Source organism: Thunnus maccoyii, chromosome 4, assembly GCF_910596095.1.
Source record: "Thunnus maccoyii chromosome 4, fThuMac1.1, whole genome shotgun sequence".
In the NCBI taxonomy this organism is placed as follows: domain Eukaryota; kingdom Metazoa; phylum Chordata; class Actinopteri; order Scombriformes; family Scombridae; genus Thunnus; species Thunnus maccoyii.
In genome coordinates, this window is record NC_056536.1 from 35,616,613 (window position 1) to 35,632,937 (window position 16,325).

Below are 16,325 nucleotides of genomic sequence, written 5' to 3' on the forward strand. Positions count from 1 at the left end.
TGGTCAGGCACCATCATATCTTGAAGAGCTCATAATACCGTATTATCCCACTAGAACACTGCGCTCCCAGTATGCAGCTTACTGGTGGTCCCTACAGTCTTTAAAAGTAGAATGGGAGGCAGAGCCTTCAGCTATCAGGCTCCTCTCCTGTGGAACCATCTTCCAGATTGGGTCCGGGGTGCAGACACCCTCTCTATGTTTAAGAGTAGGCTTAAAACTTTCCTTTTTGATAAAGCTTATAGTTAGGGCTGACCAGGCTCGCCTTGGATCAGCCCTTAGTTATGCTGCTATAGGCCTAGACTGCTGGGGGACTTCCCATGATGCACTGAGCTCCTCTCTCCTCCTCCTCCTCTCCATCTGTATGCATTCATGTAACATCAATGCATGTCACTAACTTTGCTTCTTCCCCGGAGTTTTTTGTGCTTTCTCATCTCACAGGAAAACCTGAGTCCTGGGCCGAACCTTCACGGTCCTTCACAGTCCTGATGGCATCCTTCCCTGGCTGTTGCTGCTCGTGCTTGCTGTTGTTGTTGTTATGATTGTTGTTATTCTGTCCCCCCTCCCCCTTTCCCTCTCTCTTTCTCTCTCTCAACCCAACCGGTCAAAGCAGATGGCCGCCCACCAAGAGCCGGGGTCTGCTTGAGGTTTCTACCCGTTAAAGGGGAGTTTTTCCTTACCGCTGTCGCCAAGTGCTGCTCATGGGGGAATTGTTGGGTCTCTGTAAATTAAAGAGTTCGGTCTTGACCTGCTCTATGTGAAAAGTGCCTTGAGATGACTTCTGTTGTGATATGGCGCTATATAAATAAAGATTGATTGATTGATTGATTGATGAAGGCGTCGCTATTAATTATACTAAAGTACTAAAGTACTTTTATTGTGTATTGCAGTACAGAGAACAAGATAAATGAATTGAACTAAACTACCAAATAAATATTTGTTTTTAACACTTACTTGTCTTGAAGGCTGTTACACATGAAGTATTCAGATTATTATTATTATTATTATTATTATTATTATTATTAATATTATTATTACCATATTATAGAAACATGACATCCTGTATTAAAAGTACATAGCATCAAAATGTAGGCCTACTTATAGTGAAGTATCAAGAGTGATATATGACTGAATTATTATTGTTATTGATGCATTAAAGTTTCATACTGAACAATTAGTTTCAGAATTGAATTTAAGATCCTAATTACATTATTTATTATTTCAATTAAATAATCTGCTAAAGACCAATCAGCTGTGTGACACTGAGTCTAAACTCCGTCTCTGGTCTCATTAGCATTAGCATTAGCATTAGCATTAGCATAGTCCTGCTTTTAATTTGACATGTTTATATTATTAATTTCTAAGTGACAGTGTGTGTGTGATGTGCTGTTGTGTGTAGTTTTGTATTTTGTATTTTGTGTGTTCTGTGTGTTTTTTGCTTTGTGCTGCTTGTTGTTGTGCTGTTGTATGTTTGGATTGTAAATTAGCTTTGAGCTAACAGCAGAACATCCTTACTGTTAAAAACTGTCCCCATAAATAAATACAGTCAATATATGTAAAACACTTCATGGCCCCAGATTACATCTGCTCTCCCCTTATCAATCATTACATTACGTCATCAATCATTAATCCATGGATGTATTATCTGTTATCAAGGATGACATCATCAACCGTGAAAGATGACATCATCAACCGTGGATGTGTTATCCGTGCTGCTGAGGCTGAGGGGGTTTAGGAGGTTTAGGAGGGTTCGAGGTTTAGGAGGGTTGGAGGTTTAGGAGGTTTAGGAGGTTTAGAGAACCTGCAGAGAATCTCAGACTTGCTAATTCAGTTTCTTCTTTTAAGTCGCGTTTAAAAACTTTTATCAAAAGCTTTCTAATAATCTTTATTTACTGATTAATTTGATTATTTATAGTCATTTATTTTATATTTGTTTTAATGATATACATGTGGGAAAGTGTGTATTTCTGCTGAGAACCGCGCGCGTCACACGGAGAAAACCTGGAATCTCTAGATGAAGCGACGCACGCGCGCTGCTCGCGCATGCAGCGCGTCCCGGACGTCAGCAGAAATACACCGGGAACCGGGTGGACAGACCGGGCTGCCGGCGGCGGGGACCGGGCTGCGGGCGGCGGAGACCGGGCTGCCGGCGGCGGGGACCGGGCTGCCGGCGGCGGGGACCGGGCTGCGGGTGGGTCAGGGTTAGACAGACGCGCTTCCCGCGTGGACGCTGCGAGCGTGCGGGACGCAGCAGTTCAACGACGCACGCGCACCGCTGAGGTTCGCGCATCCAGTGCGTCAGTGACGTCCGCCGCAGAGGAGCATCTTCTTCATCCACCGTCACGTGACTGACGTCACTGTCAGATCTGGTGAAGATGGCGGCTGCAGGGACTCTCCGTCTCGGCTCCTCCGCGGCTCTGTCGCTGTTTGTCGGCCTGCTGGTCTCTCTGAAGCCGGGACTCTGCGAGGACCAGGTCCCGCTGCTCCTGTGGACCAGCGAGGGGTGAGATTCTGACGGATAGCTGACGGTTATTTGACGTCGTGTAACGGTCGTGTAACGGTCGTGTAACGGTGAGCTGGATGTTATCGGGACGTCACGCGGCCTCTATAGTTCTCCGTTAGATAATCAATAAAATACTGACTGGATTGTGTTTCGTTTAAGCGCGTGAATAATTAAAGTAACGAAAGGTGAGACAGTAATCCTCATGACGTCAGGTGTCCTCCAGCAGGCCCGTTATCAATACACAGGATCGATGATCGATAGTGATGATCCACATCACAGCTGCTGGATGAACGTCTGTACTTTACTCTCTGTGTCTGTGAAATATAACAATAATTACATCATGTTAATAAACTACCATCACTGCTGATGGAGATCAATAATTACATCATGTTAATAAACTACCATCACTGCTGATGGAGATCAATAATTACATCATGTTAATAAACTACTATCACTGCTGATGGAGATCAATAATTACATCATGTTAATAAACTACTATCACTGCTGATGGAGATCAATATGATCAGCTTTATGTGTAATAATGAAGAGCAGCTGCATCATCATCAGTTCATGCAGGACAGCATGTGTGTATATATGTATAATATATAATATATACACACATTTCTGTCCAGTCAGATATAATTGAGTCTATATTGAACCTTTACTGTTGGTGCTCTGGATCAATAGTTTATCATATTTAAAATATAAATCTATTCTAATCCAGTTCTTCAGTCAGATGAAGATAAACGCTGACGTTCCCTGCGGCGTCATTCTGACTGTTTCACTGCTGTTGATTGTGAATATTATCTTCCTGCTTCACTCTCGTCTGTGTTTGAACTGATCATGTGACTTGTTGTTCAGGACGTTTCTGCCCAGCCAGTCTCCTCCGTCGGCCGGTCACATCGTCGGGCAGCAGCAGCTGGCTGCTTACCTGGAGAAAGCTCTGAATGTGGGTCCACGAAACATCGTGCTGTTTCTCCAGGACAAGGTAACACATCCCTACCCCGAACCCTGACCCGAACCCGAACCCGAACCCTGACCCGAACCCTGACCCGAACCCGAACCCGAACCCTGACCCCGAACCCTGACCCTGACCCTGACCCTGACCCGAACCCCAACCCCGAACCCCAACCCCAACCCCGAACCCGAACCCTGACCCGAACCCTGACCCGAACCCTGACCCGACCCCTGAGGACAAACATGTTTGATTCTGCAGCAGATTTTCTCAAAAATCGTGACACAATTTGCAGAGTTTCATTCATAAAGATTCATTTATTATCATTTTGCAACATGAGATTAGAAGGAAATGCAGTGATGTAGTTGGTAATCCCTTAATGCTACTCATACAAACAGGAAGTATATAAACTAATAAATAAATCTATTTTCATGTTGTAGTGCAGTTATATGTATATATGTATATATATGTGCAGTGCAGACGACAGCGTGTCAGTTAATAACTGACAGCAGCAGGTCTTCTGCAGACCGACTGGACTTTACAGCCGACTGTTTGTTGAGGATGTCAGAACGAGTTCAACTCGTCTGCCAACGTGGCCTCAAACATTACGGGGACAGTCCTGCAGTAGTCTGTGATGTTCTGGATCAGCTGCCACATCTCTCTGGTCCCGTCTCTGCTGACGTCTCTGCTGACGTCTCCGCTTTGCCTCCTGGATGCTTTCAGTCTTATTCTGGTGGTGTTTCATCATCACCTGAGTGAAAGGCAGAGCCCTCACCTGTCTGTTCATCATCATCACATCTGTTGATGTGTTTTCCTCCAGGTTGATGTGTTTTCCTCCAGGTTGATGTATGTTCCTCCAGGTTGATGTGTTTTCCTCCAGGTTGATGTGTTTTCCTCCAGGTTGATGTGTTTTCCTCCAGGTTGATGTGGTTCTCCTGGTTGATGTGGTTCTCCTGGTGGCAGCATCTCAAACCGTCCTGCAGAGCTGCTGCAGCTTCATCTGTTCACTGGTTTGACTCTTTTTATGTAGCTGCCAGTAATGTTGCTATAAACATGGTCCAGGTTTTACTTCCTCTGGTGGGGATGCATACGACTACTGCACGTAGTCGTAGTGATGTCGCCATGGTAACTGTCCTCAGAGTTATAAACTGCTGTGCAAGTAAAAGACAGATGTCTTCAAAGGTCATCAGAGTCCAAACTGTCTGCTCACTGTAACAGAGTGTTTGTCTTTGTCTCCACACCAGATGAGCATCGAGGACTTCACCATGTATGGAGGAGCGTTTGGAAACAAGCAGGACAGCGCTTTCCCCAACCTGGAGGTAAGATTTATTACTCTCAGTGTTTCCTGGTAGTTCTCTCGTTAGAGTCCCCTTCCTGTCAGAAACATGTCTCTTCTTGTCATTCATTCATCTCTCCTGTGCCTCAGAGCGCTCTGATGTCCTCGTCCTCTCCTCTGGTGTTACCTGCTGTGTCCTGGCCGGCCTCCAACGCAGTGATTGGCCAGCTGCAGGACCAATTGGAAACCTCCCCTCTGTACATGGACCCTGAGACACTGAGCCAGCTGAGACTCAACGCCTCCTCACCTGCCCTGCTGGTGTTCAGGCTGCCGTACGGCATCGGGTACGTCCACCGGACACACCTGTCAATCAGAGTCAGCCAATCAGAACTGAGTACTGATGGTGATGCCAGTATCATGGTTTAACCATCACAACATTCAGGTCTTTCCCAGTACAGAGCCCAGCACATTAAAGCCCAGCACGCTAAAGCCCGGCACGCTAAAGCCCGGCACGCTAAAGCCCAGCACGTCAAAGCCCGGCACGTCAAAGCCCAGCACGTCAAAGCCCAGCACGCTAAAGCCCAGCACGCTAAAGCCCGGCACGCTAAAGCCCGGCACGCTAAAGCCCGGCACGCTAAAGCCCGGCACGCTAAAGCCCAGCACGTCAAAGCCCAGCACGTCAAAGCCCGGCACGCTAAAGCCCGGCACGCTAAAGCCCGGCACGTCAAAGCCCAGCACGTCAAAGCCCGGCACGCTAAAGCCCGGCACGTCAAAGCCCGGCACGTCAAAGCCCAGCACGCTAAAGCCCGGCATGCTAAAGCCCGGCACGCTAAAGCCCGGCACGTCAAAGCCCGGCACGCTAAAGCCCGGCACGTTAAAGCCCGGCACGTTAAAGCCCGGCACGCTAAAGCCCGGCACGCTAAAGCCCGGCACGTCAAAGCCCGGCACGCTAAAGCCCGGCACGTTAAAGCCCGGCACGCTAAAGCCCGGCACGCTAAAGCCCGGCACGCTAAAGCCCGGCATGTCAAAGCCCGGCACGCTAAAGCCCGGCACGCTAAAGCCCGGCACGTCAAAGCCCGGCACGCTAAAGCCCGGCACGCTAAAGCCCGGCACGTCAAAGCCCAGCACGCTAAAGCCCGGCACGCTAAAGCCCGGCACGCTAAAGCCCGGCACGCTAAAGCCCAGCATATCAAAGCCCGGCACGCTAAAGCCCGGCACGTTAAAGCCCGGCACGCTAAAGCCCGGCACGCTAAAGCCCGGCACGCTAAAGCCCGGCACGTTAAAGCCCGGCACGCTAAAGCCCGGCACGTTAAAGCCCGGCACACTAAAGCCCGGCACGCTAAAGCCCGGCACGTTAAAGCCCGGCACGCTAAAGCCCGGCACGCTAAAGCCCGGCATATCAAAGCCCGGCACGCTAAAGCCCGGCACGCTAAAGCCCGGCACGTTAAAGCCCGGCACGTTAAAGCCCGGCACGCTAAAGCCCGGCACGTTAAAGCCCGGCACGCTAAAGCCCGGCATATCAAAGCCCAGCACGCTAAAGCCCGGCACGCTAAAGCCCGGCACGCTAAAGCCCGGCATATCAAAGCCCAGCACGCTAAAGCCCGGCACGCTAAAGCCCGGCATATCAAAGCCCAGCACGCTAAAGCCCGGCACGCTAAAGCCCGGCATATCAAAGCCCGGCACGCTAAAGCCCGGCACGCTAAAGCCCGGCACGTTAAAGCCCGGCACGTTAAAGCCCGGCACGCTAAAGCCCAGCATGTCAAAGCCCAGCATGTCAAAGCTCGGTAGGAGTCAAAAGACATATTCTGCACATTTCCACGTCTATATTTATATTCTGGGGCTTTACTGGAATATCTTTTATATCTTATTGATCTTCTACTGGTCCTTTATGCAGCCCCTCAGTTCAGCCTCTGTCTCTAACAGGCCGTTTTAGCTCCTGTCTCTTTAAGCCCCGCCTCCTGATGAGCCCGCTCTGTTCTGATTGGTCAGCTTCAGGAAGCTTCCTCGTAAACAAACTATAGTAACAGGATTTCACTTCTCCTTCTTTCCTCCAGATGTGATGGTGTATGATTGTGAAACAGGATTTAAATCTGTTCTGTGGCATTAAAAAGGTTTTTGAAGTCTGACTCTCGTCTCTTTGACTCTTTCAGGGCTGATCTGATGTCTGCTAAAGAGATTCTCAGTGGAAACGGTGAGTCTGACATAAAGCTGCTGACGGCTGTAATGTTGTCAAGTCACTTTTATTTGTTGAACCCACAAACTGCCTCAAAGGCTTTAAAGTCTGTACAGAGAGACAACATCTGTCCTCAGACCCTTAAAACTCCATAAAAACCCTTTAACAGCGGAGGATCCGTCTGCTGGGACGGACAGATGTGATACAGATGTTGTGTTACACAATAGAGCACTAATTACTAATCATAATGGATTTATAATATATATGAAGAATGTGGTGAAGAGGATCCATTAATGAACATATTGATTTCCAGATGAGGTGATTGGTCAGGTGATGAGCATCATGAAGACTCAATCTGTTCCCTACACGGCCATTTATACGGCGCTGCAGCCGTCACAGGTCAGAGGTCACTCTGTTTACATGTGTGTGTGTGTGTGTGTGTGTGTGTGTGTGTGTGTGTGTGTGTTCACTCTGTTTATGTGTGTGTGTGTGTGTGTTCACTCTGTTTATGTGTGTGTGTGTGTGTATGTGTGTTCACTCTGTTTATATGTGTGTGTGTGTGTGTGTGTTCACTCTTTATGTGTGTGTGTGTGTGTGTTCACTCTGTTTACATGTGTGTGTGTTTTCACTCTTTATGTGTGTGTGTGTGTGTGTTCACTCTGTTTATATGTGTGTGTGTGTGTGTGTGTTCACTCTTTGTGTGTGTGTGTGTGTGTGTGTGTGTTCACTCTGTTTATATGTGTGTGTGTGTGTGTGTGTTCACTCTTTATGTGTGTGTGTGTGTGTGTGTTCACTCTGTTTATGTGTGTGTGTGTGTGTGTGTGTGTGTGTGTGTGTTCACTCTTTATGTGTGTGTGTGTGTGTGTGTGTGTGTGTGTTCACTCTGTTTACATGTGTGTGTGTGTTCACTCTGTTTATGTGTGTGTGTGTGTGTGTGTGTGTGTGTTCACTCTTTATGTGTGTGTGTGTGTGTGTGTGTGTGTGTGTGTGTTCACTCTGTTTATATGTGTGTGTGTGTGTGTGTGTGTGTTCACTCTTTATGTGTGTGTGTGTGTTCACTCTTTATGTGTGTGTGTGTGTGTGTGTTCACTCTTTATGTGTGTGTGTGTGTGTGTTCACTCTTTATGTGTGTGTGTGTGTGTGTGTTCACTCTGTTTATATGTGTGTGTGTGTGTGTGTGTGTGTTCACTCTTTATGTGTGTGTGTGTGTGTGTGTTCACTCTGTTTATGTGTGTGTGTGTGTGTGTGTGTGTGTGTTCACTCTGTTTATGTGTGTGTGTGTGTGTGTGTGTTCACTCTTTATGTGTGTGTGTGAGTTCACTCTGCTTGTGTGTGTGTGTGTGTGTGTGTGTGTGTTCACTCTGCTGGTGTGTGTGTGTGTGTGTGTGTGTGTGTGTGTGTGTGTTCACTCTGCTTGTGTGTGTGTGTGTGTGTGTGTGTGTGTGTGTGTGTTCACTCTGCTGGTGTGTGTGTGTGTGTGTGTTCACTCTTTATGTGTGTGTGTGTTCACTCTGCTGGTGTGTGTGTGTGTGTGTGTGTGTGTTCACTCTTTATGTGTGTGTGTGTGTGTGTGTGTGTGTGTGTGTGTGTGTGTGTGTTCACTCTTTATGTGTGTGTGTGTGTGTGTGTGTTCACTCTTTATGTGTGTGTGTGTGTGTGTGTGTGTGTGTGTGTGTTCACTCTGCTCGTGTGTGTGTTGCCAGGAGGCGGCGTCTCTGTCGGTGGAGGCGGGGCTTGGAGGAGGCCGCTCTCTCTTGCAGGCCAGAGGTGGTTACCGTGAGCGTGAGCGTGAGCGTGAGCGGCAGCGGCGGATCAAGGAGAAGGCTGAGATCTACGGTCCAGTGGAGTTTAAGGTTCAGTGACTCGGTGACATCATCGTAGTGCGTCGCCATGACACACGTTTCTTCTTGTCAATAAATCTCATGTTTGGATCAATGAACTGATCTACTGATCAGTATCGTGTTTGTATCAATATGTCTGATTAAAACATCGCTGCTCTGGGTCACATGATCCTTCATCATGAAACTAATAACAGCATCATGTTTTCAGTCTCCAGAGAGCAGTTCTGTGTACGGCAGACGCTACTGAGCATGTGCAGAAACGCTGTTCTGTTTACAGATAAACAACCTCTGACTTTTATATTATATATTAAATTTATCAAAGACAGAAAGTCCAAAACTCTGCAAACAACACAGAAACTACAGAAACTACAGAAACTCAGCAGCCGGATCCTTTAAATATGCAGCAGCACATCCAGTAACTAGAGCGACACGTCTGATACGAGTGTGACATCACAAGGGTGGTCACATGATTTATGGTGCCGCGAGGCATCAAAACATGTTGCTGCAGTATTTTCACTTTAAGGTGGATTCTGTTAGTTTAATGACGGAGCTGCAGTTTAAATAATAATGTTCATCAAACGCAGAACCAGCAGCTGTCAGTGATGACATCATAAACACTCACAGCACCACATGTGGTTCATCCGCCGCTGAAAATAGTCCCGACAAACTGTTTCCTGCTGTATGAGGAACGGTGAGCAGCTGTTTCAGGAAGTGAAAGCGTGTGTTTTATATTTGTGTCTTCAGGAGGAACCAATGAGCTCGCAGCTGAGAGACGTCAGGAAGTATTTACCAGACGGACCAACATGTTGTTGCTTTTGGTCTTTATGTGATTTATTGACAATAAGAAAAAGAATAAAACAAAATAAAAGCAGATTGATTCTTTCTCTCTGCAGGAAGGAGAGGAAACCTGCATCCTGCTGTGGGCTAAAGGTCTGTCAGTCAGCATCCTGCGGAGCGGCCGCTGGGAGGACCACGACCTCACGCCGTCCACCTTCGGCGAGGGCGTGAGCCCCAAACTCCACGGATCCAGCTGCGATAAGACCAGAGCCAAGTAGGTCCTTCTTCTGACGGGCTTAAAGTCCAGTCAAATGGATTTATTAACCAGATTAACCATATTAACCAGATTAACCAGATTAACCATATTAACCATATTAACCAGATCAACCATATTAACCATATTAACCATATTAACCAGATTAACTCTATTAACCAGATTAACCATATTAACCAGATTAACCATATTAACCATATTAACCATATTAACCAGATTAACCAGATTAACCATATTAACCATATTAACCAGATCAACCATATTAACTCTATTAACCATATTAACCATATTAACCAGATTAACTCTATTAACCAGATTAACCATATTAACCAGATTAACCATATTAACCATATTAACCATATTAACCATATTAACCAGATTAACCATATTAACTCTATTAACCAGATTAACCATATTAACTCTATTAACCAGATTAACCAGATTAACTCTATTAACCAGATTAACCATATTAACCATATTAACCAGATTAACTCTATTAACCAGATTAACCATATTAACCAGATTAACCATATTAACCATATTAACCATATTAACCAGATTAACCATATTAACTCTATTAACCAGATTAACCAGATTAACCATATTAACCAGATTAACCATATTAACCATATTAACCAGATTAACCATATTAACTCTATTAACCATATTAACCAGATTAACCATATTAACCAGATTAACCAGATTAACTCTATTAACCAGATTAACCAGATTAACCATATTAACCAGATTAACCATATTAACCATATTAACCAGATTAACCATATTAACCATATTAACCAGATTAACCATATTAACTCTATTAACCAGATTAACCATATTAACCAGATTAACCATATTAACCAGATTAACCATATTAACTCTATTAACCAGATTAACCAGATTAACCATATTAGCTCTATTAACCATATTAACCATATTAACCATATTAACCAGATTAACCATATTAACTCTATTAACCAGATTAACCATATTAACCAGATTAACCATATTAACCATATTAACCAGATTAACCATATTAACTCTATTAACCAGATTAACCATATTAACTCTATTAACCATATTAACCATATTAACCAGATTAACCATATTAACTCTATTAACCAGATTAACCATATTAACCATATTAACCATATTAACCAGATTAACCATATTAACCAGATTAACCATATTAACTCTATTAACCAGATTAACCATATTAACCAGATTAACCATATTAACTCTATTAACCATATTAACCATATTAACCATATTAACCAGATTAACCATATTAACTCTATCACATATAAACCAACAGCAGCTGCTTTATGAAGCCTTTTGTTCTAACATACAGTTAAATATATATAATTCTATAGGGTACATTTAAAACAATGTTATAATGATATTAAACATTAATGGGGATATTTTATAAAGAGACCTTTAGACCGTCTGTAGAGCTCTGACGTCACGTTTCCATCAACACTGAATTATAAGTTCGTTATTTTTACTGCCGACGCTTCGTATCCGATGAAACAGCGACGGAGAGATTGTTGTTCCAGACATCAACGCTTGTTCTTCCTGCAGTTGTTTTATTGAATGTGTAGTTGTTTCCTGTCGGCATGGGAACGTCAACAGGAGGAGAAAACAGTCAGTAAAGATCTCATGTTTGGTTTTTTGCAGGTTGGTTCTTAATTATGAGAACGTCCTCGGCCACCGCAGCTTCAAACTGATGTGAGTCTGCATCTCGTTAGTGTGTATATGTGTGTGTGTGTGTGTGTGTGTGTGTGTGTTACCTCTCACTCATGTATTTACTGTAGATGTTTACGTTTATGTGTCGCTGGATCTGATATTCTGTCGTCGAGGTTTAAACCTGAAATACTTGAATTCAGTGACGTTGACGGATATTAATCAGTGCAGCAAAAATGCACCATCACCTCCTCCTCGACCTTCATCACCACAGCTGTGTGTGTGTGTGTGTGTGTGTGTGTGTGTGTGCGCGTGTGTGTGTGTGTGTGTGTGTGTGTGTGTGTGTGTGTGTGTGTGTGTGTGTGTGTGCAGCTTCGCTATGAGCCAGCGTCACTACAAGGTTTCTTCCCGTCGCTGGTTTACTCTGGACTCGGTGGATCTGGAGTACGACGGGACTAAAGCCACGTTTAACGGCACCAGGAACATCTACGCCCCGGCTGAGTACTCCTACCGCTGCGAGTCCGTCACCAACTTCCGCTGGCCGCTGCTCGTTCCACGTTCGTCCAAAGATCCGGCCAATCAGTGGAGGGTGTCGTTCGAAGACTTCCAGGTAAGATGCTGATTTTATTTGTTCCTGTTTGTGTTGTCTGGAGCTGCATCCGGCACGTTGTAGCGGATCCGTATCGGCTACGGTAACCCTGTTCACTTCCTGTCTGGCACTGACACAGGAAGTGAACCTCAGCAGGACTTCAGGTGTTGTTGTTGTGACCTGAGGCAAGAGACAAACAAGTGTAATAAAAAGTGTTCATGATATAAAAGAACAAATGAAAACACACATAACGATAAACTGAACTGATCAACTGTAACGACAACGACCTGCTTCGGTTTCATAAAACCTCCGTTTAATAAGCATGAACTCATCTCCAAATGACTTCATGCTTATTAAACTGTTGACAAAACTCTGATGACGTTATTATATATAGATATTAAAGTTAACTGACTAACATGCTAACAGCTGGGCTAACGCTGGGCTAACACTGGGCTAACGCTGGGCTAGTGCTGGGCTAACGCTGGGCTAGCGCTGGGCTAGCGCTGGGCTAACGCTGGGCTAGTGCTGGGCTAACGTTGGGCTAGCGCTGGGCTAGCGCTGGGCTAACGCTGGGCTAGCGCTGGGCTAACGCTGGGCTAACGCTGGGCTAGCGCTGGGCTAACGCTGGGCTAACGCTGGGCTAGCGCTGGGCTAACGCTGGGCTAGTGCTGGGCTAATGCTGGGCTAACGCTGAGCTAACAGCTGGGCTAGCGCTGGGCTAACGCTGGGCTAGTGCTGGGCTAACGCTGGGCTAACGCTGGGCTAACGCTGAGCTAACGCTGGGCTAACGCTAGGCTAACGTTGGGCTAGCGCTGGGCTAGCGCTGGGCTAACGCTGGGCTAACGTTGGGCTAGCGCTGTGTGTTGTCCCAGCAGCAGCTTGTAGGTTTGTCTGCGTGTCCTTCCAGAGAGTTATGATGACATCACGTTAATGTTTGTTCTGTTACTGAGACGAACCGGCAGATTCAGGAGAGCTAGCGTTAGCTAGCTAACGTCTCCACTCCTCCGTTTCAGATAACGAGTTTGTGATTGATGCTAATCATCAATTAGACATATGTTATTTACACTCATACAACACAGCCAGCACACATTCGTCAAAATAAAACCTGAATATCACTACAGTCAAACTGACATAATGTGACTCAACAGAGTTTATCAGCCGCTGACAGGAGGAGAAAGATTTACTTTTGTTTCACTGAACGGCGAAATAAAAAGCTACATGACTCCAATCTAGCCAATCCTGATGGCTGATTAAAAGCTGTGTTCTTCATTCAGTTTGCATGTTCACTTCTTTATTCCTACTTTTAAAACTGCATTTTCAAATAGATTTTGAAATTTTGTTTTTTATTTAAGAATTCATTAATGTATTTTTAAATGATGTACTTTTTGACTTGTACAATTGTACAATTAGTTATTAAGAAATGCTTTATTACTATTTCGGTGGCCCTTGTGGTCCTCCACCTCATGAAGCCTGAAGACGACCCAGCACGCCGCGTCAGAACGGCGTGAGAGCGGCTGTCAATCATGACGTCACACCCGTTTTATATCGTCAAATAACTAATTAAAAACAAACTGATCAGAAAAATGAGCGACAAACATCAGCGTGATGAGAACGACCTGAAATGACCGAAACCATCTTTGGGGAAAAATGTGTTTGATGTTTTAGTTTGTCCCATCTGCTAACATGGAGGGGGTGGGGCTTATGACCTGAGCTGCGACAGCCAGCAGGGGGCGGGGCTTATGACCTATGATCCAGATGTTTTAGCTTCACTGTCATGACGTCCATCTTTATACACCGTCTGTTCTTACAGTTCCTGCTTAACTGGTGCTTGAATTTGCCCGTTTAGAGAAACTTAGCTTAGCATAAAGACTGGAAATAGTGCATCTCTCATAAATGAACTCACCTGCTCCCAGCAAACAAATGATTCCAGCAGCAGCTCCCAGTAAAACCACCATCTGGTTAGAACTGTGACAGCCTTTAGGTTTGCGTCTTGCGTCGGGCTGCTGTGAGTCTGTGTTTCACCCTTTAGGTCCAGACAGGCAGAGACTTCATTAGTGCATCCAGACTCCCCGCGGCACCACGACACATTCACACATCTGCTCACCAACACTAGTGATCCACTGATAGTTCAACCATCCAGAGCCGGGTCCTAACAGAACATCAGAGAGCTTAACGAGTGTTTAGGTAGCTGTCCCGCCTGCTTCCAGTCTTCATGCTAAGCTAGGCTAACGGACCGTGAGACGGCGGTTCACCAGGTGAGCCGAGCGCTGAAGGAAAGAGATGAAATAATCGTCGGTTGTGTTTCTGCAGATCCAAGGCTTCAACGTGACGGGCGGCGACTTCTCGTACGCCAGCGACTGCGCCGGCTTCTTCTCTCCTGGTATCTGGATGGGTCTGATGACCAGTCTCCTCATGGTCCTAGTGCTCACCTACGGCCTGCACATGATCATGCAGCTCCGCACCATGGACCGCTTCGATGACCCCAAAGGCCCGGCGATCTCTGTGCCGCAGACGGAGTGACGACCTGTTATATAATCACACTCTAAACAACGAGGGTTTACTCATCATGTGTCTGTTTTATGTTTGAAATGTGCATCCTAAAGAATCTAGTTTCCAGTTTGTTGCTCTCGTGTTTTACAACGTGTCCACACTGAAAGCGTCTCAGCCGCAGTTTCCAGTCGTCAGTACAATTAATACTAACAAGTAAGTTGTTGACATGTCGGCATATTTTTAGGCTTGAAATCTGTTTTCCTCCTCGTTATGAGCGTAACTGCAGTCGCTCGGAGCGCTTCCAGGTGACCTACAGCACCTGAACGCCTCCTGTGTGACGCACCGCTAACATGCTGCTGCACTTCCTGTGTCGACACGGCGTCGCAGTCACGTCTCAGCTTCCTTTTCTCTGAAAGACTCAAAGATTCTTCAAACCATAAATCTGCATGATAGAAACTGTTTCCTGACGTCTTTAATTTAAACAACGTGAATCATATTTATATTTATCTTTTCTATACAGAATAATGTTCATGTTTTACTCGTGTGCTGCGTTCACAGGAAACAGGAAACAGCTGCATTTAACATGTTTATCGTGCAGCAACGAGCTTCATCTCAAACATCTTCGTCTTTCAGAGAAACTCGACTGTAACAGTGAAACACGAGCAGCAGACTGATTATAATAACGACCACATGAAAGGGACTCAACTGTACATACTGAATGTGAAAAGCTATTTATTGGTGAGTGTTTGTGTTTACTGTTGTGTTTGTGACGTTTAGGTGTTTCCTGTGGATGATGAATCTCGTCCATCATGATGTTGAGCTGGATGAACTCACATCATCAACTGTATTTATTACCTGATGTGCACTGAAACCTGCTCCATGTGAAACAGTTTAATTTATTTAGTTTGATGCTTCGTAGTGAACATTCCTGATGTTAGTGAACGTTCCTGATGTTAGTGAACGTTCCTGATGTTAGTGAACGTTCCTGATGTTAGTGAACGTTCCTGATGTTAGTGAACGTTCCTGATGTTGTTAGTGAACGTTCCTGATGTTAGTGAACGTTCCTGATGTTAGTGAACATTCCTGATGTTAGTGAACGTTCCTGATGTTAGTGAACGTTCCTGATGTTAGTGAACGTTCCTGATGTTAGTGAACATTCCTGATGTTGTTAGTGAACGTTCCTGATGTTGTTAGTGAACATTCCTGATGTTAGTGAACGTTCCTGATGTTAGTGAACGTTCCTGATGTTGTTAGTGAACGTTCCTGATGTTAGTGAACGTTCCTGATGTTAGTGAACGTTCCTGATGTTAGTGAACGTTCCTGATGTTGTTAGTGAACGTTCCTGATGTTAGTGAACGTTCCTGATGTTAGTGAACGTTCCTGATGTTGTTAGTGAACATTCCTGATGTTAGTGAACGTTCCTGATGTTGTTAGTGAACATTCCTGATGTTAGTGAACGTTCCTGATGTTAGTGAACGTTCCTGATGTTGTTAGTGAACGTTCCTGATGTTAGTGAACGTTCCTGATGTTAGTGAACGTTCCTGATGTTGTTAGTGAACATTCCTGATGTTAGTGAACGTTCCTGATGATGTTAGTGAACGTTCCTGATGTTGTGCAGCTGCTGTGAACCCAATAAAACATCTGAAGACTGAAACGTTTCGCTGTGTTTCCTTCAGCAGCTCGTTAATCAGTTTCTTATAACGAGCAGCTCGTTAATCAGTTTCTATAACGAGCAGCTCGTTAATCAGTTTCTATAACGAGCAGCTC

At 45.2% G+C, this 16,325-nt stretch overlaps 1 protein-coding gene across 1 annotated transcript; it reads left to right on the plus strand.

Annotated features, from left to right (window-relative positions):
- Positions 1–2,214: 2,214 nt before the first annotated feature.
- Positions 2,215–16,212, plus strand: atp6ap1a (ATPase H+ transporting accessory protein 1a). The gene is made up of 11 exons (XM_042410441.1): positions 2,215–2,500; positions 3,362–3,488; positions 4,700–4,774; positions 4,882–5,075; positions 6,882–6,922; positions 7,218–7,303; positions 8,608–8,757; positions 9,639–9,796; positions 11,474–11,524; positions 11,852–12,089; positions 14,379–16,212. Exons 1-11 carry the CDS (start codon positions 2,373–2,375, stop codon positions 14,586–14,588), a joined length of 1,458 nt encoding a protein of 485 aa, XP_042266375.1. The 5' UTR covers positions 2,215–2,372; the 3' UTR covers positions 14,589–16,212.
- Positions 16,213–16,325: the final 113 nt, after the last annotated feature.

What these genes read in the sequence shown, in the direction of transcription:
- atp6ap1a (XM_042410441.1), top strand. Translation starts at nt 2,373, where the DNA reads ATGGCGGCTGCAGGGACTCTCCGTCTCGGCTCCTCCGCGGCTCTGTCG. An exon ending in CTCCTGTGGACCAGCGAGGG is followed by an intron (nt 2,501 to 3,361) that starts GTGAGATTCTGA and finishes CTTGTTGTTCAG; the next exon opens with GACGTTTCTGCCCAGCCAGT. An exon ending in TGTCGTTCGAAGACTTCCAG is followed by an intron (nt 12,090 to 14,378) that starts GTAAGATGCTGA and finishes GTGTTTCTGCAG; the next exon opens with ATCCAAGGCTTCAACGTGAC.